Source organism: Malania oleifera, chromosome 13, assembly GCF_029873635.1.
Source record: "Malania oleifera isolate guangnan ecotype guangnan chromosome 13, ASM2987363v1, whole genome shotgun sequence".
In the NCBI taxonomy this organism is placed as follows: domain Eukaryota; kingdom Viridiplantae; phylum Streptophyta; class Magnoliopsida; order Santalales; family Ximeniaceae; genus Malania; species Malania oleifera.
In genome coordinates, this window is record NC_080429.1 from 5,040,869 (window position 1) to 5,068,320 (window position 27,452).

Sequence of the window (27,452 nt, forward strand, 5' to 3'; positions counted from 1 at the left end):
CTCATCCTATTGTCCGTGTGCAAGCAATAAAAAGGTCAAGATTGCAGATGGTTCACTCTCAGTAATTGCCGGAATAGGAAATATCAAACTCACTTCGTTGTTAACTCTCCATGATGTGCTCCACGTTCCAAGTTTGCCTTGCAATTTGTTGTCCATCAGTAAAATTACCTCTGATCATCAATGTCAAGCTAATTTCTACTCTTCTTATTGTCAATTTCAAGAATTGACCACGGCGAGGATGACTGGTAGTGCTAAGGAAAAAGGTGGACTCTATTATTTTGACAATGGACCTAACTCAAGTAGACAATGTCAAAGTACTTGCTTAAATTATATTTGTGTTTTCAAAGATAATGATATCATGTTATGGCATTATAGGTTAGGCAATCCTAGTTTTCAATATTTAAAATACTTGTTTCCTAATTTATTTAGGAATAAAAGTCCATCTTCTTTTCAATGTGAAGTTTGTCAGTTTGCTAAACACCATCGTGCATCCTTTTCCAAACAACCCTACAAACCAGCTACACCATTTACCGTGCTTCATAGTGATATCTGGGGCCCATGTAGAATATCTACGTATCTGGCAAAAAATGGTTTGTGACCTTTATTGATGATTACACGAGATTAAGTTGGGTTTATTTGATAAAGGAAAAAACTGAAGAGGGAACAATTTTCAAAAAAATTTACACCATGGTACAAACATAGTTTCAAAAAAATGTTCAAATATTGCGGAGTGATAATGGTCGAGAATATTTCAAAAACATTTTGGGCCAATTTTTTCTTGAAAAAGGGAATGTTCATCAAAGCTCTTGTGTCGACACTCCGCAACAAAATGGTTTGGCTGAAAGAAAAAACAAACACTTATTGGAACTAGCTCGGGCATTGCTTTTTACCAATCAGGTACCTAAATATCTTTGGGGTGAAGCCGTTCTTACTGCTACATATCTCATAAATAGAACGCCTAATAAGGTATTAAGCTTTAAAAAAACCTTTTGATGTTTTTCTTGAGTTTTATCCAACAAATCGGCTGTTCTTTACCACTAAAGATATTTGGTTGTATCGCTTTTGTTCACATTTATAGTCATAATCGAGGAAAACTTGAACCCCAAGCCACAAAATGTGTGTTTATTGGTTATGCTCCCACTCAAAAGGGGTATAAATGTTTTAAACCCATTTCTAAAAAAATGTTTGTTACCGTGGATGTTACATTCTTTGAATTACATCCCTATTTTACGCCTCATCCTCAAGGGGGGAACCAAAACAAAGATTCAGCTGTGTTTCATGGTTTTTTTCCAAACCGAAGATTTGCAAAATGATCCTTCTCCAATTTTGATTATTCAACCTAAAAACCCAAGCTTTACTATACCAAGAGAAAGTGAGTCCATTTTTTTAGATACTGAAAATGCAAGTCTTCCTACAGTGTCATCTCATGATCTTCATGATCCCATAGTGACTAACAAAGGAGAAACAGAAAAAAAACACCACAGCATTGGTACCATTTGACATTGTCTACTCGCAACAGAGGACAACTTGAAAGAAAGGGTCTTCCAATCCTTTACATTGTCCAGGATCCGTAAACCCTCCACGTAATGTCCTCACCGAGCCTTTACCTCATGTTCGGTCCATTTCATCTTCGAGTTCTTAGTACTCTAGTTCTGAACCCGAGTCTGGTTCCAATCCAGAGTTCAATGAATCTGAACTTCCAATTGTTGTTCGAAAGAGTGTGAGATCTTGCACCCAACATCCATTGCCCAATTATGTGTCATATGAAAATCTCTCACCTGATTTCGTGCTTTTACCTCACAATTGTCTTGTATAGAGATTCCTAATACTGTGCAGGATGCTCTAAAAGTTCCTGAGTGGAAGAAGGCTTGTCTTCGGTGAGATGAAAGCTCTTGAAAAAAATGGCACGTGGGAGTTAGTTGATCTACCAAGAGGAAAGACAATTGTAGGGTGCAAATGGGTGTTTACAGTCAAGTATAAATCTGATGGTTCTCTAGAACGGTATAAAGCTCGACTGGTCGCCAAGGGATTCACTCAGACCTATGGCATTAATTACTTGGATACATTTGCCCCAGTAGCAATGCTAAACTCTGTAAGAGTTCTTTTGTCACTTGCAGCTAATCGTGACTCCTCTGCAACAGTTGGACGTAAAAAATGCATTTCTTAATGGGGACTTGGAGGAAGAAGTGTACATGGATGCACCTCCATGATTTGGTGAAAAGTTTGGCACAAACGTGTGTAAACTGAAGAAGTCCTTATATGGGTTAAAACAATCACCAAGAGCCTGGTTTGAAAAATTCACTCAGTTTGTTAAAAGTCAGGGGTATACTCAAGGGCAAGGTGATCATACGATGTTTATTATACATTCACAGGATGGGAAGATAGCGATACTGATTGTGTATGTAGACGATATAGTTCTCACTGGAGATGACGTACTTGAGATGAACTGATTGAAGACTTCCCTCTCATCAACATTTGAGATCCAGGACTTAAGATCTCTGAGGTATTTCCTTGGAATGGAGATTGTACGGTCGAAGAAAGGGATTGTTGTCTCCTAACGAAAGTATGTCCTTGACCTCCTTAAGGAGACTGGGATAAGCGGTTGTAGGCCAACAGACACTCCAATGGATCCCAATCAAAAACTTGGAGATGACGAGTGATATGAACCCACAAGCTCCGATTGCACACGATGATCTGCACGTGCCAAGCGGACCCATCACAAAAGCTAGAGCCAAGAAGGTCAAGGAGGCTATGCAAGGACTAATCAAGAAGTTGTTTGAGCAAGAGTCAATGAGGGCCATGGACACTAAAGAAAAAGACTTTCTTGAAGAGCCTAAGATGCTAAATTGTCTAAAGGCGTGTGAAGCTGGAACGTTAAGTCAATAAGGGCTGTTTGGGGAATTTTTATGGATTAAGCATGACATGTGACTCGCACATGTTTCATTAAATGACATGACACATGGCATGTGACTTGCACATGTTTCATTAAATGACACATGTCATGTGACTTGCACATGTTTCATTAAATGACATGGCATGCTTAAGGTTATGTGAGATTATTTTATTGGCCAGATTGATGTCATAGCTTATTTTTATTGGCCGAACTGATGTCATGGGTTTCTTTTATTTTCTATAAGTAGTCAACTCTCTATTGTATTAAAGGATGATTATTTTTGCAAAATAGAATTACAAGTGAGGTTTATTTCTCTTCAAGTTCTTCATTGAACTTTCACCCGAACTTATCAAAGGTGCTACCTTTGTGGCGTTCATCCCATTAATTTGATATTCTTGGTTTGTGCTTCACGTCAAGCAATAGGTCAAGGATCCACTGCTATGTTGAATCTTATTTTGGGTTTGGGGTCTCCAGACGTTCGTTCTTGGGGTTCTGTAAGGTGATCCAATGAATACAACTCAGTATCAAAAGTTGGTGGGAATGTTAATTTACTTATCACATACACGGCCCGATATTGCTTTTGCTGTGAGTTTGGTAAGCCAATTTATGCATTCACCCTATGAGAAACATCTTGAAGCAGTTTTCTGGATTCTCAAATACTTGAAAAGTACACCAGGCAAGGGTTTACTCTTCCAGAAGACCGCACAACAGAACATAGAGGCATACACTGGGGCAGATTGGGCAGGCTCAGCTATTGACAGGAGATCCACGTCAGGATACTGTACTTATGTCTGGGGAAATATGGTCACATGGCAAAGCAAGAAACAGAATGTGATTGTAAGTAACAGTGCTGAGGCAGAATATAGGGCTATGGCTAACGTAGTTTGTGAGATGCTATGGCTAAAGAGAATTCTTGAAGAGCTGCGGATGCCGATGAACATGCCAATGAAGTTGTATTGTGACAACAAAGCTGCCATAAGTATTGCTCAAAATCCAGTACAACAAGATCGCACGAAGCATGTAGAGATTGACAGACACTTCATAAAAGAGAAGATTGATAGTGGAGCTGTTTGCAAACCTTTTGTTCCTACTACCCAACAAATAGTTGATATCTTCACCAAAGGACTTTTCAAACCTAGTTTTGAGCTCTTTGTAAGCAAGTTGGGCATGATAGATATTTATGTCCAACTTGAGGGGGAGTGTCCGATTTCTAGGGAATAAATTAGGAAATTCTATTTTTTGAATAAAATCTAAAATTACTATTTTAGATTCTAGTAGTTTCAATTTCCTATTTTCTAGCCTAGAGATCTGCTGATTTGATTTGCTGATTTTGTGGCCTTCATAATTTGGTGGTCTTCCTCTACTATTTATCTTGTAATCGTGTCTCTTGATATTCAATAAGAATGGTTATTCTTCTTCTAAAAAATCCTTCGGATATGTTTTTTGATAAAGGTTTGATGTGTTTTTGTTTGCCTTTTATTTGTATTTTTTTTTTTTTTTTTGGGATATTTCTCTTCTTGTGAGGACATCTTGTTCTCCTAAAAAAATGGAAGACTAGTGCACAAAGCTCCTATGTGTGCAGGGAAGGGGTGGACCACGATGGGTCTATAGTATGCAGCTTTATCTTACATTTTTGCAAGAGGTTGTTTCTATACCTTGAACGCAAGACCTCCAAGTCACACGGCAATAACTCTACTGTTGTGCCAAGGCTCCCCTTCTTGTTCTCCTCTTATTTGTAATTCTTTTATTGATCTCTTTCTTAATGTATTTTTTTAGTCACTAAAAAAAATGGTAAATAAAAGGCTATCTGAAGCAAAGTTGTTCGCTAACCTCAAGAAGTGCAGCTTCCTATAGTTTAGTGAGCTCTTTCTAGCCATTGATCCATAAAAGGTTAAAGCCATTAGAGAGTGGCCTGAGCCTCAAACTATTACTCTAGTTTGTAGTTTTCATGGCCTCGATACTTTCTTAGACGATTCATAGGGCATTTTGGCACCATCAAGGCTCCTATCACTGAATGTTTGAAGAAAGGAGAGTTTCATTGGACCCAATCAGCAGCTTGATCTTTTACAAAGGTTAAACAGAAGATGACCAAAGCACCTGTACTTAAAAGGTTTGAGGTGGTTTGTGATGCCTCTGGGATAGGTATAGGTGGGGTCTTTGTTGACACCGGATTCTAGTCTAGGGGTGCCGACAAAATGGAAGTCACATGGTGAACCCCAAATAAGAAAATCTAAAGGAATGAAAAAGACTCTAAGAAGACTAAAAAATGATTGAAAAAATAGAGTGGCCACCTTTATTATTTTTCTTAGGAAAAACAAAGGAAAAAAGCCTTAAGAGATCTACGAAACAGAGAAGAGGGTTTGGGAGTCCACCTGTTGAAAGGGGAGGTGGTGGACTAACCATTCTAAGGGAGATCAATTAACCAACCCCACTATCGACACACATTCTAAGAACGATTACCGTTGTGTATGTGTGTGTCTTAAACTAAAGAAAAAGAAAGAAAAGGAGGAAAAAGTGCCCATTTTTCGATCATCTGATGAAATAATCATCATCCAAGAGTTTCAACAAACAAAGTTAGAAACCCTAATATGCTCTTGCTTGAAAAGGGCGGGCATCAGATAATCCTAAATTTTTAAAAATTAAAAATAAAAAATAAAAAAAATAAAGTTTTTATCGATTGCAGTGTAAGAATTTAAAATGATCGAGTTTGAAAAAAATAATTTTTAAAAAGGAAAAATTTGGTGATAGAGTGGTTTTGAAATTAGGGATTGATGGAGGTAAACATTAAAATCTCTTAATTTAATTTAGGGTTTGAATGGATCACATGAAATCATTGAATGAGTTAGGGATTAATAGAGATTGAGATTGGAATTACATGATTGAAATCAAGAGTTTATTGATGATTGGGTTGAAAAATCTCCTAAATGAAATCAAGAATTTAATGGGGATGGCGATTTAAATCCAAGACTAAAATCTAGAATTTTATGATGATTGGATTGAAAATCTCCTCGTTGAAATCAATAATTTAATGGAAGGGGATTTAAATCCAATATTGAAATCGAGAATTTAATGAAGATTGGGTTGAAAAATCTCCTAATAGAAATCAAGAATTTAATGGGGATGGAGATTTAACTCCAAAATTGGAATCTAGAATTTAATGGTGATAAGAGTTGCAAATCTCCTTATTGAAATCAAAAATTTAATGGAAGGAGATTTAAATCCAAGATTGAAATCAAGAATTTAATGATGATTAGATTGAAAAATCTCCTAATTGAAATCAAGAATTTAACGAGGAGGGAGACTTAAATCCAAGATTGAAATCTAGAATTTAATGGTGATGGAGTTGAAAATCTCATGATTGAAATCAAGAATTTAATGAAATAGGATTTAAAATCCAAGATTGAAATCAAGAATTTAATGATAACTGAGTTGAAAATCTCATGATTGCAATAGGGATGGAGATTTAAATCCAAAATTGAAATCTAGAATTTAATGATGATGGAGTTGAAAATATCTTAATTGAAATTAAGAATTTAATGGAAGGAAATTTAAATCCAAGACAGAAATCGCAAATTTAATGATGATTGGGTTGAAAATCTTCTGATCGCAATCAAGAACTAATGGAGATAGAGAAGACTTTCAATTTGCAATCAATCATAGGGATAGATTTTAAAAAATAGAAGATATTTGGGTTTCAAAACGAGAAATATTCTTTTGAAAAGGGAATCTTTAACAAAATGTGGAGGCTTTTTTGAAAAAATAAAATAAAATTACTAGGTTTCATCATCGGTCATAAAGGAAACAATCAAAAGGTCTTTCGAATGACATATTTAAAAAGAAAAGAAATTCCAAGTTTGCTCTCTATGCCTCAATCCCATGGTGCAAGTACCTGCTCCCATTCACCCATACAAACTTAAGGGAGAGTCCCCATGCCTACCCTAGGGATAAAAAAGAAAAAGGCACCATATGGTGGAGTTCCTTTTTCGTACCACCATAAGCCGGGCTGAAAATCAATGTGGGCCAACGTGGAAGCAACTATCTCTAAGAACAAACCTCAAAAAAACAATCGTAACCTACCAATCCACAATGAACAAAGCTAATCATGCAAACATAAGCAAGATATTAATCATGATTTCCACATGCAATGTAATTAGCAAGTCCACACAAGACCAACATATGCATACCTTCTTCTCACGAAATCAAGTACAAGTAAAATGGGCGTTTAAGCAAGCAAACATTCACCTTTAACCAATATTAATAATTAGCATTTAAGCAAGCGAACATTTTTTTTTAACCAATATTAATAATTAGAAAATAACGCAACTGCAATGGCAAGGGACCCATAAATAGTAAATTAAATTATTTTTTTTTAAATTGATCACAACAATAACTTAAATGCCTACGTAAGCCACAAAGAAGACTTTTGTCTCAAATTTCCTAATTTTCAACATGAAATATTTTTTTTTTCTTTTTCCTTTTCATTTTGTCCCTTTTCTTTTTGTGCATATTAATGAAATAAAATAACACAAAAGAACATGGATTAAGAAAGCAACCGGGTTGGCTAGTTCAGTAGACCGGTCAACCGGTTCAACAACACTTTAAAAGCAACGTGGGGGGCACGCCCCCATTGTTTTGTCACCTCCTCCATGCACGTACTAGGGTATCAAATGAAACACTATCTGCAGCTTCCACGATGCAGCCCCCACAATCACCCGTCGCAATTGAGAGCCACTGACTCCACAGCCTGCGTCGCGGTCTTCCAGTAATCTTCTGATGGTCACAGCCAGCCTGAAGCAAAAAAATAGAACACCAATCTCACTCCCTCGATTCGCAGCTGCTACCACGACTGCTCCACCCAACCGTGGCTTCAAACTGCGACCACAACAGTGCTCTGGGCACGCCAGAGTACCCAGAGATCCTATCAACCCCCTTAAACCCTATGTGTTGCACAAATCCCTGTGACCTACCCCTCACTAACACTCTCCACTTTTGTCCCATTACTTTTGTGCTGCCACTGTCATATGCTTGCAGCTCCATGCTGCCGAGCAGGGCTCCTTTTGGACCCTTATCATTAACCGACAGCAAAGAGTCTACCCTGAGGCAAATTGATGCAATGCTTAGTCCTAAAAACTGGTTAATCCAATCAAGGGCAGCAGGAATCCATGTAAGCTCATAAAACACAATAATGGAATCATGAAAAAGACAATGAACCAATCGAAGGGAAGGTGTAAACGTAGGAAACTGAACTAGACCAAGAAATACCACCCTTGTAGAGGCCAACCTGTGAACTCTCTTGCCCAAAAAACCAATGAACAGGAAGGCTACACCCTCGAGCTCACAAACCTTCAAACCCCTCAGTCTCCTTTTAGCATAGATATGATTCTAGCCTCGGTGAATATTCTCCGTATGCAAAACCATGCACATTTGAGAATGTCCTTCTCTCTCCTTGCCTCCAACATGATGAAAAGATCCCAACCTCTCTCTCCCCCTCTCAAGCTTAACATGTACAAGTCTCCTGCCTCCTCCTTCTCATGTCTTGTTCCACACCCCTAGCCTCCTATTTATAGGCAATGGCTAGGGTAAAAGTAACTCCGCCTGTGATGCACTTAATGTCCTAATTTTTTCACACATAGCCAGTCCCAAGCCCGGGTTAAGGAGGAGGGTTGCGTTAGGTAGCTGACAGCCAGCGTAAAATTTGTCAGATGACTATGATATGAATCCTTACCGAATATTTGCTGGGGCGTCCCCTACGAGCGACGCGTTGCACTTGAACCACCCGGGTGTAGCGAAAAGTGGGCGAGGGTGGGCTAGGTTGTCGCCCCGAAGCGACGTGCCGTGTCGGCGCCCGAGTACGGTGTCAAATATGCGAGGGTTCCTGCATCATTCTGGACGTGGGCAGGTAAAGACGTTAGTTCTAAAAACTAGGATTAGATTAGCGACTTGGAATATAGGGACACTTATGGGTAAAAGCATGGAAATTGTGGATACAATGATTAGAAGAAGAATTAATATAATTTGCCTTCAAGAAACTAAGTGGGTGGGGGAGAAAGCTAGAGAAATTGATAAATCAGGATTTAAACTTTGGTATACTGGAAAAGACAAACATAAGAATGGAGTAGGCATTATTATAGACAAAAACTTAAAAGATAGCATTGTAAATGTAACCAGAGTAAGGGATAGAATTATAAAAATCAAAATGGTATTAGGACAAGAGATAATAAATATCATTAGTGCTTATGCTCCTCAAGTTGGCTTAGCAGAAAATCTTAAGAGACAATTTTGGGAAGATATGGATAGTATTATACAAGGCATACCAGGGACTGAGAAAATATTTATAGGAGGAGATCTGAATGGACACATTGGAAAAGATAATAAAAATTAGGAAAGGATACATAGAGGATATGGATATGGAGACAAAAATGAGTCTGGGGAGATGATCTTAGACTTTGCTATGTCATATGATTTTAGTATAATGAATACTTGTTTTAAGAAGAGAGAAGAACACTTAATAACCTTTAAAAGTGGACAAAATAGAAGTCAAATAGATTTTTTTTAACTAGGAGGGTAGATCGTTTATCATGCAAGGATTGTAAAGTTATTCCAGGTGAAAGTCTAACCACACAACATAGAGTCTTAGTGTTAGATATATGCATTAAAAAATGGAAGAAAAAGGATAAAATAAACCAGTGTAGGAGAACTAGATGGTGGAACCTAAAAGGAGAAAATATAATAAAATTTAAAGATAAAATGATCAAAGATGGGGATTGGACCTTAGAGGATGGGATAGATTCAAATACTCTTTGGAATAGATTAGCTAGCTCTATTAAAAAGATAGCAAAAGAGATTTTAGGCGAATCAAGAGGAAGATTCTCAAATAGCAAAGAAAGTTGGTGGTGGGATAAAGATGTACAAAAAATCATAAAGACAAAAAGAATTTGGTATAAAACGTGGCAAAAATGTAGAAATAGAGATAACTTTGAAAAATATAAAGAGGCAAGAAAAGATGCAAAAAGGGCCGTTAGTGAAGCTAAACATAGATCATTTAATAGTTTGTATGATAGATTAGGTACAAAAGAAGGGGAAAGAGATATATTTAAACTTGCTAAAGCTAGAGAAAGGAAGAACAAGGACTTAGGAAATGTAAAATGTATAAAAAGTGAGGATGATATTGTCTTAGTTAAGGACGAAGATATTAAAGAAAGATGGGGAAGTTACTTTAGTAAGTTGTTTAATGAAAACTAAATAGAAGGCTTAAATTTAGAATTGTCAAATGAGGAAAAGACTAAAAATATAAGATTTATTCGCAAAATTAGAGTTAACGAAGTTAAGTTTGCACTAAAGAAGATGAAAAATGGGAAAGCTATGGGACCAGATAACATCCCAATTGAAGTTTGGAAATGCTTGGGTGATAACGGAATTATATGGTTAACTAATTTATTTAATACAATTGTAAAAACTAAGAAAATGCCAGATGAATGGAGAAAAAGCACTTTAATACCTATATACAAAAATAAAGGAGATATTCAAAATTGTAATAACTATCGTGGAATTAAACTTATGAGTCATACAATGAAACTATGGGAAAGAGTAGTTGAACAAAGATTAAGGTTAGAAACGAAGATCTCAGAAAATCAATTTGGTTTTATGCCTGGGAGATCTACCACAGAAGCTATTTATCTTTTAAGAAGATTAATGGAAAAGTTTAGGGAGAAGAAGAGGGACTTGCATATGATATTTATTGACCTTGAGAAAGCATATGATAGGATACCTAGGGAAGTTCTATGGTGGGTTTTAGAAAAAAAGGGTGTATGTTGTAGGTATACCGATGTCATTAAGGATATGTACGATGGAGTAATGACTAGTGTAAAGACTATAGATGGAGAAACTAGAGAATTTCCAATTGCCATAGGTGTACATCAAGGATCTGCTTTGAGTCCTTATCTTTTTGCTTTAGTGATGGACCAATTGACTAAGAGTATTCAAAAGGAGATTCCATGGTGTATGTTGTTTGCAGGTGATATTGTATTAATTGACGAAACTAGGGATGGAGTAGAGGCTGAGTTAGAATTATGGAGAGAAGCTTTGGAATCTAGAGGCTTTAAGATAAGTAGAAATAAAACAAAATATATGAAATGTAATTTTAGTAATGATAGGAGGAATATTGGAGACAAAGTTAAACTTGATGATGAAGAAATAAATAACACCTATAGATTTCGATAACTTGGATCTATTATGCAAGCTGAAGGAGAAATTGAAGATGATGTAATGCATAGAGTTAAAGCAGGTTGGGTAAAATGGAGAAGTGCTTCAAGTGTTCTATGTGATCGTAGAATACCCTTAAAATTGAAAGGGAAGTTTTATAGAACAGCTATAAGACCAGCTATGCTATATGGATCAGAATGTTAGGCGACGAAGAAACATAATATCCAAAAAGTAAAAGTTGCCGAGATGAGGATGCTTAGATGGATGAGTGGTATAACATTGAAAGATAAATTAAGGAATGAACATATTCGTGGTAAGTTAGGTGTAGCTCCTATAGAAGATAAGATAAGGGAGGGACGACTTAGATGGTATGGACACTTGCAACGTAGGCCTTATAGTGCACCTGTGAGGAAGAGTGACTTAGTTACTGTGGGGGGCAGTAGAAGGGGTAGGGGTAGACCTAAAATAACTTGGGAGGAGATAGTGAGTAAGGATTTAATATCTTTGAATCTATCAAAAGAAATGGTCCATGATCGCATAAATTGGCGGAAAAGGATTCATATAGCCTACCCCACTTTGTGGGACTAAGGCTTGGTTTTGTTGTTGTTGTTGTTGTTGTTGTTGGCTAGGGTAAAAGTGAGTTTTCCAGAGTGCCCCTGGAAGCATGGAGGAATCACCTCCTTGTCCCCCAGAATGATTGGGCACACAATGGGGCCTAAAATAACCCTAGAAAGGCTTGTTCTATCCTAGATAAGACCTTAAAGGCACAATTAAGGCTCCCAAGATGCAAATCAAACACAAAATAAAACAAGAAAACCAAAAGGGGTCCATTTTAGCTTAACAAATTAAAGGGAAAAACAAGCCTACCCAAAATGGGCATTGACAGTCTTGACTTAGGAGGGACATTCCATAGCATTTTTCAGTGAAAAACTCTTAGATGACAAACAGGGATACAGGTACAGCACATATAATAAAGAATTTTATGTCTCTTCTTCTTCTCTTCTTCTTCTTATGTTCTTCTTCTTCTAATTCTCTCAATTCTATCTATATATATAAATTCTAATGTGTCCAACATCACATTTTAATTCCCATACACAGACAAATAGAAAATTTGACAATATCTGAGAACTATTGTGCCACTGCATTGGAAAATCCTAGGATTTTGTATCATTCGTATTGCAAACTGTTGGCAAAAAAGGATATATGTGCTGCGAATAATTGAGATACTACCATCCTAACTTAATTGTCACCAGACCAAATATTCTGTTCTCAATTGTAAAATTTTATGAAGCCAAATGGATTAATCCCCTAATCATTTCTCTTGTTCAACAAAGTTAGTCCTGTCTTGAATACAATTTGAGCTATATGCACAAATATTGGGCATTAAAACATTGTGCTAGTACATTAATTAAAATGTCAGTTGTACTTTTGAATCATTCTACATTTTAAACAAGGTGCAAGTCATGGAAAGAACTTACCAAACAAAGGATAAACAGCATTCTGCATATGATACAATTGAAGATTCTGTGACTGCTTCTGTGAGCAATGTCTGGCAAGTAATTGATTGAACACACCAATTTGCTTCTTCACAATTAACTTCAAGTAGTAGGCCTCGAAAAATTCAGCATTTTCTTCCTCCAGCACCTTCCAAACTAAATAAATAACCAAAAATAGATAATGGATATTAGAGTTAGAGGAAGAATTTGTTTTAGTGCAAAGAACTTAGAAGTCCCAAGTTTAGACCCCTCCCTGCACTTGTACATATTTTAGGACAACATGAGTTTTTATATATAAATAAAAAATAATTACAAAAAAAAATGCAATTAATCCAATGGTATTTCTCTTTGAAGGAGAGAAAACATGTTAATTCTGATGTGATAACATCCAAATCTACAAGAAGGAATTGAGGGCCACTTACGCATTGTGGAAGCTCGAAGGAGGTTGTCTTCAGGAAAAAATAAAGAAATGTGATTATCAGTTTGAGAATGAGAATAATACTAATCATGAGTTTGTGATGACAGATTGTCATTGGATGAGTTACAGGAACAATATGGGTATGTTTCAGATTCCTTCGAAATAGTCAGAGATATTTCTCATGTGCCAGCAACTCCGCTCAATGGTTCGAAAGGTATTCCTATTTTCATGGATGATGTTATTGGTAAAGAGCAGTGAGTTGTTGATAAGAACAGGGATGGAATTCCGCCAACCCTGTTTTGTCTATGGTGACGATAAAAGGGAAGAATATTGAGGCTCAAAAAAATGGTGGATTAGATGGGATTGTGGTTGTCTTATCATGTAGGTCAAGTTCTGTAAGGGTAATGAAGGCTGGCAAGAGCTAGCAATTGAAGTTTTCGATTAATTAAAGACAGAAAAGGTTTAAAGCAAGGCTTTCTTAGTTAGGTAGATTTTGATTCTCTGATGTTTTTTTTTTTTTCCTTTATGTTTTATTTATTATTATTTCTCTTTCTTGTGAGGACTTCTTGTTCTCCTCTTATTTGAAATTCTTTTTTCTCGCTCTCTTGATATATTGCTTTAATTATCAAAAAAACAAGGGGAAAAAAAGGCTCTGTGAAGATGTTTTATAAGCAAGAAATTTAAGACCTCATTTGGATCCAGGATTTTGCGAGAGAGGAAGGAAGGAAAACACAAAGAAATTAATGTTCCATCATATTTTCTTTCTATTTCAAATGGTTTTAAGAATAAAAATTTATTTAAATACAATAGAAGAGTACAGAAAACAATACATTAGTGACACAAAAAATAAAAATCTTACTCACTGATTTACTATATATATATATATATATATATATATATATATTTTTATTTCTAATTTTCCTTGTTAACCAAATACGAAAAAATATATTACTTCACATATTCTTGCCCTTTCCTTGATGTTTTCCAAGACCAATATTCAGCCTAAGTGGCAGAAGAAACTAAAAAAGTCAATATAAATGGACTTATCCGTCAATATATTTCTAACCCTTTTGCAGTGCTCAGCTAATACACTTCCAATTACCCTATGACTAAATATGAAAGAAAGTAGGAATGGGAATTTGATTTTTTTTTTTTTTGGAGAATCATGTTATTTTATCACCGTCATCTATGGGCCATGCACAGTTCAATCCTACCACAACTCATTCCTTCCTCTAACAAGCGATCCTTCGTACTCTTCTTTGTGAAACAGCTGTAAGGCCAAGATAAAGTCAATGATAAACAACATACCAAATCTAGATGCAAAAGAGCCAATGAAGCAGATAGAGAAATGAGGCAACTAACTTGCAGTTGTATGGGCAGGAATTATTTCTGCTTGGTCTGATAGGATCTCAATGGTCTGGTTTCTATTCATACAATTCTGCAAGCATAGTTCTATCTGCATCTGAATCTACAAAAAACATGCATATAGGAAAAGAAGAAAGTACATTGTAATGCTTAGATCATTCTTTTTTCAAATAATAATAACCACCACCACCATCACAAAAGTTACAAAAACAAATAATTTTTTTTTTCAAAAAGAAAAAGCCTTACATAATCAACATAGTCTTCTGTAACTCTCCTTTTCTTGCTTGAAAAGGATTTACTTCGTGTCTCATGTGATATTTGCACGGAGATTGGTACTCCTGCTGAACCCTGTGAATCCATCTTGTCAATTAGTGGAGTTGAAAAGATAAAAAATATGAGAAATAATTACACAGAAAAGTAACAGGCGGAGGCTAGAGGAAGAATGAAAGGTTGGGACAGGAGCATTGAACAATGGCCAAGACATTTGGGTTGTATCCAGGAGGCCAAGACTTTCAATTTTCAGGAGCATAAGTGAATAAAGTAATAACAATGACCTCTACAGGCACAATATGATGACAACAAGATATACTTAAGTTGTATGGCTTAAAATCGTTAATTAAACTATTTCAATAATCACACCTGATATAAGTTTCCCTAATTCATTCATTCGAATCCATGTGGAATGGGGAAAATCCAAAGATATAAAAGATTGAAAGCAAAGAAAGAGTGAATCTTTGGTTTCAAGATCAACTTTGCGGCCATAAGAACATGCAAAAGGAATGATTTTAATTTTTAAAACTAGAACATGAAATTCTAAATAATCTAATTTGTGCTTTAAAGAGACAACATATGAAGACAGTGACTTCTCAGATTTGCATGTTGTTCTATGGTTTTGATGCAATAAAAAAATACCAGGAATTAAAACATATAACAGTGTCAGAAGTAGAAATTTATACTTATTTTCAACTATGGAGCATTGTGACTTGAAAGTAATAATGGCTAATAAATATAACCACTTGATTAACTGTGAATCGTCCAATCTCAAATTCTCACCACTTAAACACACTGTCGAGCATTTAAGAGATCAAAACTTCATGCTTCCTTTTCATTAAACGCAGTTTTAGGGATCCATGCGGCAGGAAAATAAGACTACGTAGGATTCAAGAGCGTGATCATATGATCATCTGCGAAAGTAGAATGTTGATGGAAGAATAGAAAAGCTGAAATTTCAAACTTCCCACAACATATACCTCAAGTTTGAAGAACACAGAAAAAAAAAAAAAAAAAAACGAATCAATCTCATCCATGAGGGTATCTACACAGCAACCAAAAAAAAAGTGAACAGCGTGCGAAGTTTTCAATTTATACTGCGAACGAGAATGGAAGTATAGGCGATCTTCGTCCTTTTTAGAGTTTGTGATGACTATGTATGCTTCTGCTTCCACTTACCCTAGACCTAAAATTCGCACCAAGAGAGCGCATTGATCATAATGAGCATATAATAAAAACAAAAAATAAAAAATAATTTCTTGTAAAACTCACAACAATATTAACAATGACCTACCCTTTGATGCATTCAAATAAATAAATAATCTGATCTAGCCCTATATTCTGTCCTGAGAAGGTTTGAAAAACCACCACACTTGTAAAGTGGTGAGTATGTTTATTTATATTGAATTTTGTATTGTATGTAATAATTACATATCAATTACAAGGCAGAGGATCCTCAACAACCCCACCCACCCCACCCCCCCCGGGGAAACTGAGCGTCAAATTTGAACGGATGTAAAGCTTGGATCGGAAGAATTCAAAGAGAGTTCTTGACACACTTTTGGTGAATATGTCGGCAACTTGCAAATGAGAGGGCACACACTGGGTGCAAAGTTTGCCAGCGAGAATAAGTTCGCTAAGAAAGTGGTAGTCTAGCTCAACATGCTTGGACCGCTTGTGAGAAACGGGATTGGAACTCAAGAAGATTGCACTCTTGTTGTCACAAAGTAGAAGAGGCCGCTAAGGAAGAGGAACTTTGAGATCACGAAGGAGATACGTGAGTCAAAGAAGTTCAACAGTAGTGAGAGCCAAGGCACGATACTCAGATTCACAACTAGAGTGAGAAACAGTAGGTCGTTTCTTGGGACTCCAAGACACCAAATTGTCTCCAAGATAAATACAATAACCAGAGGTAGAACGAGTATCAAGGTATCCTGCCCAGTCTGCATCAAAGTAAGCAACTAAAGCACCAGGAGCAGCAGATGGATGAAAAGTGTGGCCAAAATGCAGTTTGCCCTTAATATAGCGAAGAATACATTTGACAATGAGGAAATGGTCTTCACTCGAAGAATGGAGAAATTGACTGACAGATTTGACAACATATGCAATATCAGGACGTGTAATAGTCAAATATTGAAGAGCACCAATGAGAGATCTGTAAAGCGTGGGATCCGAAAACAAAGGTCCATCGGCGGACAGGTGCTGGGAAACAACCATTGGGGTGTGGACTGGTTTGTTGTCAAGTAACTAAGCAAGTGTGAGAATGTCCCGTGCATATTTTAGCTAACTGATAAGAAGACCATCAGTGGTGGAGGTAGCATCAAGACCAAGGAAGTAACTAAGAGAACCCAAATCCTTGGTAGCAAATTCAGAATGGAGCTTGCAAGTAAAACTGTCAAGAAGCTTGGAGTGGTTGCCTATAATAATGATGTCATCAACATAGAGAAGCAAATATATCATGTTAGACTGCTTATGAAAAACAAAGAGTGATGTATCTACACGACTGCAATAAAAACCAAGGTGAGTGAGAAAGGAGCTGAAATGCTAAAACCAGGCACAAGGGGCTTGCTTTAGGCTATAGAGAGCTTTCTTCAATTGAAAAACATGATTGGGGAAGCGAGGGTCAATATACCCAGGGGGTTGTTCCATATAAACATGTTCAATGAGAAGGCCGTTGATGAACGCATTTTTGAAGTCAAGTTGGCAAAGAGGCCATTTGTTCGTCATAGCAAGAAAAAGAACAACATGAATAGTGGTGGCCTTGATGACAGAACTAAAGGTGCAGTGTAGTCAAGACCACGTACCTGTGAGTAGCCCTTGGCGACAAAACGGGCTTTAAGACGCTTAATAGATCCATCAAGTATTTGGTCCGAAACACCCATTTGGAACCCACAATGTTGGTGTTGGCGGGTTGAGGAACCAAAATCCAGGTACGATTATTTTGCAAGGCTTGAACTTCTTCGTCCATGGCAGCAAGCCAAGCAGGATTCTTAGTAGCTTTTTTGAATCCTTTTGGATCAGTGCATGCTAGAAGAGAAGAAAGAAGGCCAGAGGATTTCAAAAGCCTAAGATGCGCAGGGTGGCGAGTCCTAAAAATACCGGCTTTGGCTCGCGTGAGCATAGGATGGGAGCCTAATAGGGCAGTTGTAATAGGTGTGCGAGCAATAATAGGCAACTCACTATTGGGCTCAAGAGAAGCCGAGCTAAGGTCAGAGTGCGGCAAAGATGCACCTACATGAGAATTAGTTGCCTGCAAAGACTCATCCACTGGATAAGAACAAATAATACAAGGGTTGGATCCGGATTAAGGAATGTGTCCGGAAGGTGGTGTAGGAGAAGGTAGGGGTATGTTTGTATGTGGAAGACTGGGTTCCATAAATTTGGAGATGTGGAGGGAGAACATGGGTTGGGCTTGGGAAGTATGATGGAAGAGGAAGTGGTCCTCATCAAATTGGGCAAGTCGGGTGACAAAGTCCGGAGGTGGTGGGATCAAGACAACAAAACTCTTTGTAATATGAACTATAACCCAAAAAAATGCAAGGAAGACTACAGGGGGAAATTTTGTTAGTCATGTAATCACACAAGCAAGGATAAACATAACAACCAAAGGGATGAAAGTTTGCATAATTAGGAGAGGAACCATATAGAAGCTCAAAAGGGGACTTACCTCCGAGAAGCGGTGTGGGCAAATGGTTGATGATATAAGTAGCAGTTCTAAAAGCGTCAACGCAAAAGTGAGTAGGAGTGTGAGAATGGAAAAGGAGGGCCAAGCCTGTCTTGGTCACATGATGGTGTTTCCTTTTGGCGTGACTGTTTTGGGCGGGTGTATATGGATAAGAAAGTTGATGATGAATGTCGGAGGTACAAAGGTGTGCTTTAAAGCAGTTGCTAGTGAATTCTGCACGACCATCACTTTGAAATATTTTTATACAGACAAAATGTTAATTTTCCACAAATTTTTGAAATTGAAAAAAAGTATCATAGAAGTTAGGTTTTAATTTCAATGGGTAAAGCCAGGTGAAATAGGAAAAATCATCAACAAATAAACCATAGAATGCAAAAACCAAATTTGACTTTACAAGAGAAAGACCCCATATATCACAATGAATGAGATTTAACACTTTGGATGATCGATGTTCATTACAAGTATAAGGCAATCGGTGATTCTTCGCAATTTGACATATACTACCATAGTTGTTAAAAGCTTAGGCGTGAGGCGCAGAGAGGCGAGGAGGCTAGCGCCTCATACCATGCGAGGCAAGGCGACCTGCAAGAGGCGCAGTGAGGCATGATAAGGCGCAGAGGAGCAACAGGCACAGTGGGGCGCACCTTGAAAAATTTGAGTCTGTTAAATGAAAGAAATAGCCAGAGCCAAAGTCGTAGCCCTCATTCAACTCGAACAAATAGGAGCCCTAGCCCTCTTCGGCCCTTCAAAGCCCCACGTGTGATGACCCAAAAATATATATACGATTAAAGCATAATAATAATAATAATAATAATAATAATAATAATAATAATAAAATAACAAAAATGGTCATTAAGTTAATATCAATACAGAAGTGTTTTCTGTAGGATCCTTGATTCCATGTTTGATGCCTAAGAAAGACCTTATCTTAGCGAGTGCTCAAAGACCATTGCGGCTCAGTCGCTCCCTGGAGGTCGGCTTGGTCAAAATGGAATTTCATAGGATAAATAGAATAGACACTATTTGTACATGTAAATAAGTACATATACATAAAATAATGTTTTGAATGACATAATTTGTAAAAATATATAATAAAATAATTATTAATAATAATAATAATAATATAGATATCTTATGCAGGGCCCTCAAGATCGTATGGGGCCCACATGAGTCCCGAAGCCGTACAGGTTCACATGAGTTCCGAAGCTATGTAGGGCTCATAAAACCGTGTGAAAACTATTGGAGTTACATAGGGACCCCTTAGATCTCGAAGTTGTGTGGGGCCCACAAGACCATATGGGGCTCACATGAGTTTTCGAAATTCAAACTTAATTCTTTTTCATAAAAAAAAAAAAACTAAAACATAACTTAAAAATAATAACAATGATAATAATAATGATTTCAAAAAATAAACAAAATAAACAAAAAAAAATTAGTTAATAAATTAATTAATCAATTAATTAAGTAAATTAATTAAATGGGAGTGTCAACAAGCACTCTCATTTCCCTCACATGATCCCTATCCTTATCCCATACCTAGCCCATCCCATGCCCATTCCTTAATTTTAAAAAAATTATAATTTCACCCCTCTCCCCATACTTTTACAAATTCCATTTTCTTCCCCAAAATTTTCCTATAAATAGGAAGCTCTCAACCTTCATTTTTCACAAAAAAATTTCAAAGGAAGAGAAGGATTAATGAGTGAAAGAATTAGTGGTTGAATTTTTGTTATAATTAAATTCTCACTCACCCACTCTTTCCGATCTCATTTTTTAGAGATATTCATTGTGTTCATAACACAAGATTAAGTAAAAGGTAAGTAAATTTGATTATGTTAGACTTTTATTAAAATTCATACTCGAGTTTATTTGTAAGTAAATTCGATTATGTTAGATTTTTATTTAAAATTTTTACCCGAGTTTATTGGTAAGTAAATTTGTTTATGTTAGATTTTTATTTATACCCAAGTTTATTTGTAAGAAAATTTTGATTATGCTAGTTATTTTCATAAAATTCTCCCAAATTTATTTTTTACGCATGTTTAATTATACCAGTTTTATCTTTAATATACTTACGTTTATTTTTGAGTCAAGAAATGTTCTAAACCCCTCAGGTATTTTACAGCATAAATTTTTATTCAAGAAAATATTTTTTACACAAAAATTGTGTGGCATGAGCTTATTTTTACGTTACGTATTTTACGAAAATATGAATAAAAATGACATGAGCTGATTTTTACATTACATATTTCACGAAAAATATGAGTAAAAATGAGATTTTCATGATATTATTGTAATTTTATAAATTCTATAATAAGATGTTTGCAAAACCCCTTATGGCACAAACGATACAGAAAATTACAAATGCTCAGTACTGCAGCTCAAAGTTTAAACGGATCAAAGTGCACCCACATTATTTGCAGAGTGGTTTTATATGGTAGTGGATTTTTCCTGAGTGCACACCTGGGTCGGACCAGGGTTTAATAGGGAAAATCTCACTTAATGATGATGTACGTTGATTTAGTTTGGCCGGCCAGCCAATTAAGTCCAGTCTTCGAACTGCACAACCCAGTCATGGGGGTAAACATGACTTACGATTAATAGGCCCAAGGGTAGTTTTTACAGTACGTGTATATACATATTTAATTACGTATATAGAGCTATTGATGAATTGAAGGAAAAGTATATGTTTATGTGAACGGGGGCATTTTTGTGCCTAGATAATGATTTAATAAGGAAAAGTATATATATATATATATACATGATTGAGCATTATAGATATAGTTTTAAAAGTTAAAAAGTTCAGTTTAACAGTTATAGTATATGATTATAAAATTTTACTACTATAGATGATAGTAAAAGTTTTATACAGAAATTTTTAAATTTACATTTATTTTAAAAGCAGTTTTGAAGTTATAGTATTAAATATTATTTTACGAAATTAAAATATTATGAGAGCTCATTTTGGCCACACACTAACAATAATCTTATTTACTTAGTGAGTGTTGTCTCACCCCAATCATTATTTTACATTTCAGAGCATTTTGAAGAATGTACCAGAAATCTAGCGTAACAAGTGCATGGGTGGGAATAGAAAGAGCAGAGTAGAATAAAAATTTAGCATAATACAATTTAGAATATGTTTGTGTATTTTAGAATTTTACAAATTTGCATTTTAATAGTTGAGACATATATTTGTAAGAAAGCTAATTAGTGCTCTGGTAATAAAAATAATTTAGATTTATTTGCGTCCGCTGAAAAATTTATATGTAGGAACCCATTCGGGTTCGGGTCCTTACAATACGACCCTTCGCGAGTTCGTTTAGCACATTCGAACTAGCAGAAGCCTTCGCGAGCCTTCGAACCAGCAGCGTAAGTTCATCTGCGAGCCTTCGAACCAGCCAGAAGCCTTCGCGAGCTCGTCTTCGAGCCTTCGAACCAGCACCGTGAGTTTGTCTTCGACATTTTGAACCAACACGGCCCTTCACGACTTCGTCTTCCACATTTCAAACCAGCAGGAGCCTTCGTGAGTTCGTCTGGGAGCCTTCGAACCAACCGTGAGTTCGTCACATCATCTTCGACATTTCGAACCAACAATGAGCTCCTCTTTGAGCCTTCGAACCTTCATAAGTCATCTTCTTCTTTTTCTTCTTCTTCTTCTTTCTGCTACCTGTTGCTTCTTTTTCTTCTTCTTCTTCTTTTTCAGTTCTTCTTCCTCCTCTTCTTTTTCTTCTTAGTGAAGAAGACCGAGCAGCAAGCTGTAGGGCATCTACACTTGATTACTCCTTAGTGAAGACACTTGGGTGTGTCCAGACCAGAATGAATGCTTATCCATCCAATCCCCTCTCTCTCTAAATTATTATGATTATTTTATTACTGTTTTGGAATTGCAAGGTGCGATTATTTAAAATTATATTAAATATTTTTAAACACATAAATTTAAATTGAAGATTTGAAATAAAATATTATTTTTTATTATTTTAACATAAGCACCTTTTAATTTCTTACTTACATATTTTAATTAATCAAACATAAAAGATTTTGCTCATTAATCTAATCTTCATCTTATTCATTTTTCTTTTGTTCCCACTCTTTTGTTTCTCTTACTATAGTGGCATAATGCATGCATGCTTCATGTTAAGAGGTGCATTTGAAATGTATTTGAGATATTTAATAAGAGTATGTTTGGATTAAGGATTTTGTTTGAAAAAATAAAAGAATGAAAATAAAGAGGAAATTTATTTATTTTTTATCAAATACTACTAAAAATAAAATTTTATTTAAATGTAATTAAAAATTAAGAAAAAATAAACATTAATAATGTAAAATGAAAATTAATTATAAATTTGATGTTGAACTATGTTGAATTGTTGATGCTTTTGGCCTTCATCCTGGCAATTTTATTAAATTTCCAATTTTGTTATTGAATGTTTTGGCATTTTAAATTCTAATATTACTAGATATTCATATGTTCATATATCAATTACCCCAAATACGCATTTTACACCATTTTAATAATTGTGCACCTCATGACTCGCGCCTCGGTTTCAAATACACTTTGCGCCTTGGCTCGCCTCGCGCCTCTGACTACTATGGAGTTTTTTCCGGTTTTAACTTTTTTTTAAAAATATATATTAAATAATACCTCATTCTGGGAAGTATTTCCCAGAATGACTCTGACGTAATCTCGCTACTCGAAGTAGCGAGATTTGCCACGTGTCACTCCAAAAATTATTTTCCTAAAAAGTTATTATTTAAGATATTTTTTTTAAAAAAAAAAGTGTCGTGTATGTCTACCCTAGCTGGGTTGGCTCCATCCCGTTGCTTACTTGCTTCACCATTAATTATCTGCTACCAACTAGTCCTAGCCAGTGGCAGAGGCAAGTGGCGGTTGCTATTGCTGCCACAAAAAGTCCAGATTCCAAGAGGTAGGGTTGGAAGGGCAGCTTTGATGGTATGAAATTACTAGGTTGCCCTCATTATGATTTGATGTTTTTTGGAGTTCCTATTGTTAGACAAATAATAACAAAAAAAAAAAAAAAAAATTTGTACACCACTTCTTTTTTATGTTCATATGGCTAAAAAGTTTAAGGAGTCACTTTTTTTCTTTTTGTTGAGCAAAAAAGTAAAAATGCACTGCATGTCTACTCTAGCTGTTAATTTATTTTAAAAAAAATTTCTAAACAATGAAAAATTAGCTATTTTTTAAATATTTTTTTTAAACTAGAAAGGAATATTAAAAATATTTTCCATAACTAAATAGATTATCAATTATTTTTCCGAGAAAGGTATTGTTTAATATATTATTTTTTTAAAAAGGACAAATTGGGAAAAATAAATATATATGAAAACTTTAAAAAAATAAATATTTAGTTTAAATGTAAAAATAATTTAATTATTTATTTAGTTTAAAAAATATTTAAAAATTAGCTAATTTTTTATTTTTTAGAAATTTTTTCTAAAAAAATTAACATTAGGGTAGACATGCAGTGCATTTTTACTTTTTTGCTCAACAAAAAAAAAAGTGACTCCTTAAACTTTTTAGCCATATAATCGTAAAAAAGAAGTGGTGTACAAAAAAATAATTTTTTTTAATTATTATTTGTCTAACAATAGGAACTCCAAAAAACATCAAATCATAATGAGGGCAACCCAGAAGTTTCATACCATCAAAGCTGCCCTTCCAACCCTACCTCTTGGAATCTGGACTTTTTTGTGGCAGCATTAGCAACCGCCACCTGCCTTTGCCACTGGCTAGGACTAGCTGGTAGCAGATAATTAATGGTGAAGCAAATAAGCAACGGGAATGAGCCAACACAGCTAGGGTAGACATGCACGGCGATTGACAAGTTTATCATTTTTTTTTTTTTAAATACCTTAAATAATAATTTTTTAGGAAAATAATTTTTGGAGTGACACGTGGCAAATCTCGCTACTTGAAGTAGCGAGATTTGTTTAAATCTCGCTATTTGGAGTAGCGAGATTTGTTTAAATCTCGCTACTTCGAGTAGTGAGATTACGTCAGAGTCATTCTAGGAAATACCTTCCAGAATGAAGTATTTTTTAATATATTTTTTAAAAAAAAAGTTAAAACCGGAAAAAACTCGACTACTATGTGTACTCAAGGACTTAAATTTCGGTCAAAATGTCGAAATTTCAACTGAAATTTCGAATTTCGAGGGGTCCCGAAAGGAAATTGAGAGACAGATTCGGTTTTGAAAAAATTCGACCGAAATTTCGAGCTTTCGGCAAATTTCGGCCGTTTTTCTGAAATTTTCTGGAAATCATGTGGAAAAAAATAAAATAAAATTGGAGGGAGGAATTTCAGCGCTGTTCTTAGTATTCTCAGTTTTTTTTTTTGCTTTTCCCACGTGATTGTGCACGTTGTGCAACCCGTGAGCGTATACAATGAAAAACAAAAATCTCATAGAGATACTCTGCAAATCCATCATTCAATCCAATAATTCCACCACTACCACTACCCACTTTATTTGAATAATTAACATCATGCAGTATTTGGATACATAAATCAAACTCTCAAAGCCTTCTTTTTATTCCATCTTCAAACTTCAAAAAGAAAAAACCCTAGATTCCAAATTTTCTGCTGCCTCCTGCCTCCACCTTTGAAGTTCGAACTCCGAAAAGCCCTAGCCTTCGAATCCCCTCCTACTCTAACCTTCAAGCCTCTGCCTCTAGCCTTCGGCTTCACCCTCCACCTCCATCGTTGTCGCACACAGTCGCAGCCAGCCGCAAGAACTCCAGCTTGCAATCTTCCTTTTTGCTGAGGCTCTCGTAGAGCTGCGAGCAAGAAACCGAGAGAAGAGAGACGAGGGACGAGAGTTCAGAGCCACTATCGCCCCTCCTTCCACGAGCAGCAGCAACTCCACGAAATAAAAGGGCTGCAAACTAAAGGCTGGTTTATATTTTAAATAACATGTTTTAAGTTTTTTTATTTACTCAAAATCTCCCTTGCCCCCAATATATTTACAGCAATGCCCTTCTCTCCCATTTACTATTTACCCCTTAATCAGTTAATGTTACTACTTACTACTTTGCTAGTATAGTAAATAATTAGTATAGTAAATAATTAGTTAATAATTTGTAAATTTTGTAACTAAATAAAATTAGAATAATTTACTATTATAGTCTTATTATAGTATAAACTAATAAATTATTTCATTTATTTAAATATATTCATTTTAAAAATTTATTACTTAATAATAATTTTGTAAAAATTATCATTAATTTTGTAATTTTAATTTAATATTTCTCTTAGTTATTAATTTATCTTTATTTAGCATCTAAATATTTTTATTTTAAAATTGTAGATTAACATCCAAATAATTTCTTTTTTTTTACAAATTTAGAGTAATTTAACACCTAATCATTATAGCCTAGTAATTAAATAAATTAAAGTACTTATTAGCTTAATATAGTTTAAATTATTTCATTTATTTGACTAATTTAATTTCCATAATTTATTGGTAATTTTGTACATTATCATTAAATTTTGTAAATTTAATTTAATATTTTAATGTTTGTCTTATTTATTAATATTATATTGATAATAAAACATCTCAAATAATTTTCTTTTAAAAGTGTTGACTAATTTAACAACTAATTTTTTATTTTATTGTTACCTTGTAGGAAAGTAAAATTATCTACAAAAATGTATGAAGGAAGAAAACAAGATCCAGCATGGGAACATGGATACCTGATGCCCAATGTAAAGGATGGATTTATTTGCAAATACTGCGGAATTCAAACGAAGAGTGGTGGTGCAACAAGATTAAAAATGCACCTAGCAAATTACGACCCACAGCATAATATAAAATTCTGCGACAAAGTACCTCCAGAAGTTAAGCAAGAAATGAGAATTGTTTTAGAAAGAAAAACAACAGCTAAGGCCAAAAAAATAGAAAGAATGGATCAAATAAAAAATGAATTGCATAGGAACTTGATGCAATCACAACAAATTGATGAAGTTGATGATGTTGACGATATTGCATACCCACCGGACATTTCTTCCTATAAAAGGTCTGCATATCGTCAAGCATTCTATGCTTCAAAACTGACAGAATGGGAAAGAGACCAATCTCGTAGGTTTGCAGGTAGCCAACAAGGAGGCAGTTCAGGGGCTGGTAGTAGTGCAGAGCAACCTCCGATGAGGCGATCTCAAAGTGTTAGAGAACCAAAAATAGAGCCATATATTTCAAAGCCTTCTCAATATTACAAGTCAGATGCAGCAAAACAAAAAAACTTGAATTATTCAAAGGAGGTAAAATAAAAGAATAAATGAATATGTTGATTTCAAAGTTTTTTATATATGAAAAAGTTCCACCTAAGAAGGCAAAATCACCTCATTTTAAAAATATGGTATGGGATTGCCAATCAGCTGGAACGGGAGTCGATCCATCGACACCCTATGAAATCATAACAAAATACCTTGATTAAGAGGTAAAAGAAATGAAAGGCCACGTAGAAGAAGTGAAGAAAAAGTGGGCCACATATGGCTGCATTGTAATGAGTGATGGATGGACAGGCCCTACAAAATTATCCATCATAAATTTCATGGTTTACTTGAAAGGAAGCACAATTTTTCGAAAGTCGGTAGATGCTTTTGACAAAATAAAAGACCATGAATACATATATTTCCTATTAAAACATGTTGTGCAAGAGGTAGGAAAGCAACATGTTGTCCAAGTGGTGACCGATAATGGTAGTGCCTACAAGAAAGCGGGTCTAAAATTAATGAAAAAATTCAACTTGTATTGGACTCCTTGCGCCGCCCATTGTATTGATCTCATTTTTGAAGAGATCGGAAAAAGAGAGGCAATAAGCACAGTGATCTTGCAAGGGAGACAGATCACTAATTTTATATATAATCATGGATGGTTGCTTGCTAAAATGAGGGAGCACTGTCAAGGGGATATTGTGCATCCAGGGGCTACGCGATTTGCTACAAACTACATAGCACTTGATAGCCTATAAAAAAAAAGAGTAGGTTTAAAATCTCTATTCACATCTGATGAATGGGCTGAGCATGCTCTTAGTCAAACAAAAATGGGTAGAGAAATTGAAAGTACAGTTCTTAACCATCAATTTTGGGATAAAGTGGCAAAA

The 27,452-nt window shown here is 35.4% G+C and overlaps 1 protein-coding gene across 11 annotated transcripts in view; it reads right to left on the reverse strand.

Moving 5' to 3' along the window:
* LOC131145419 (uncharacterized) overlaps positions 1–27,452 on the reverse strand; it is a 91,428-nt gene that overhangs the window by 14,082 nt on the left and 49,894 nt on the right. For all 11 annotated transcript variants that reach the window (XR_009134151.1, XR_009134145.1, XR_009134148.1 and 8 more), the window contains 3 exons: positions 14,621–14,722; positions 14,372–14,477; positions 12,574–12,747 (listed from right to left, as the gene is read on the reverse strand). Coding sequence is in view for 3 of the 11 variants with exons in the window: in XM_058094464.1 (XP_057950447.1) it covers positions 12,574–12,747; positions 14,372–14,477; positions 14,621–14,722 (382 nt within the window). In the remaining 8 variants the exon portion in view is untranslated. The remainder of the gene's footprint in view (positions 1–12,573; positions 12,748–14,371; positions 14,478–14,620; positions 14,723–27,452) is intronic.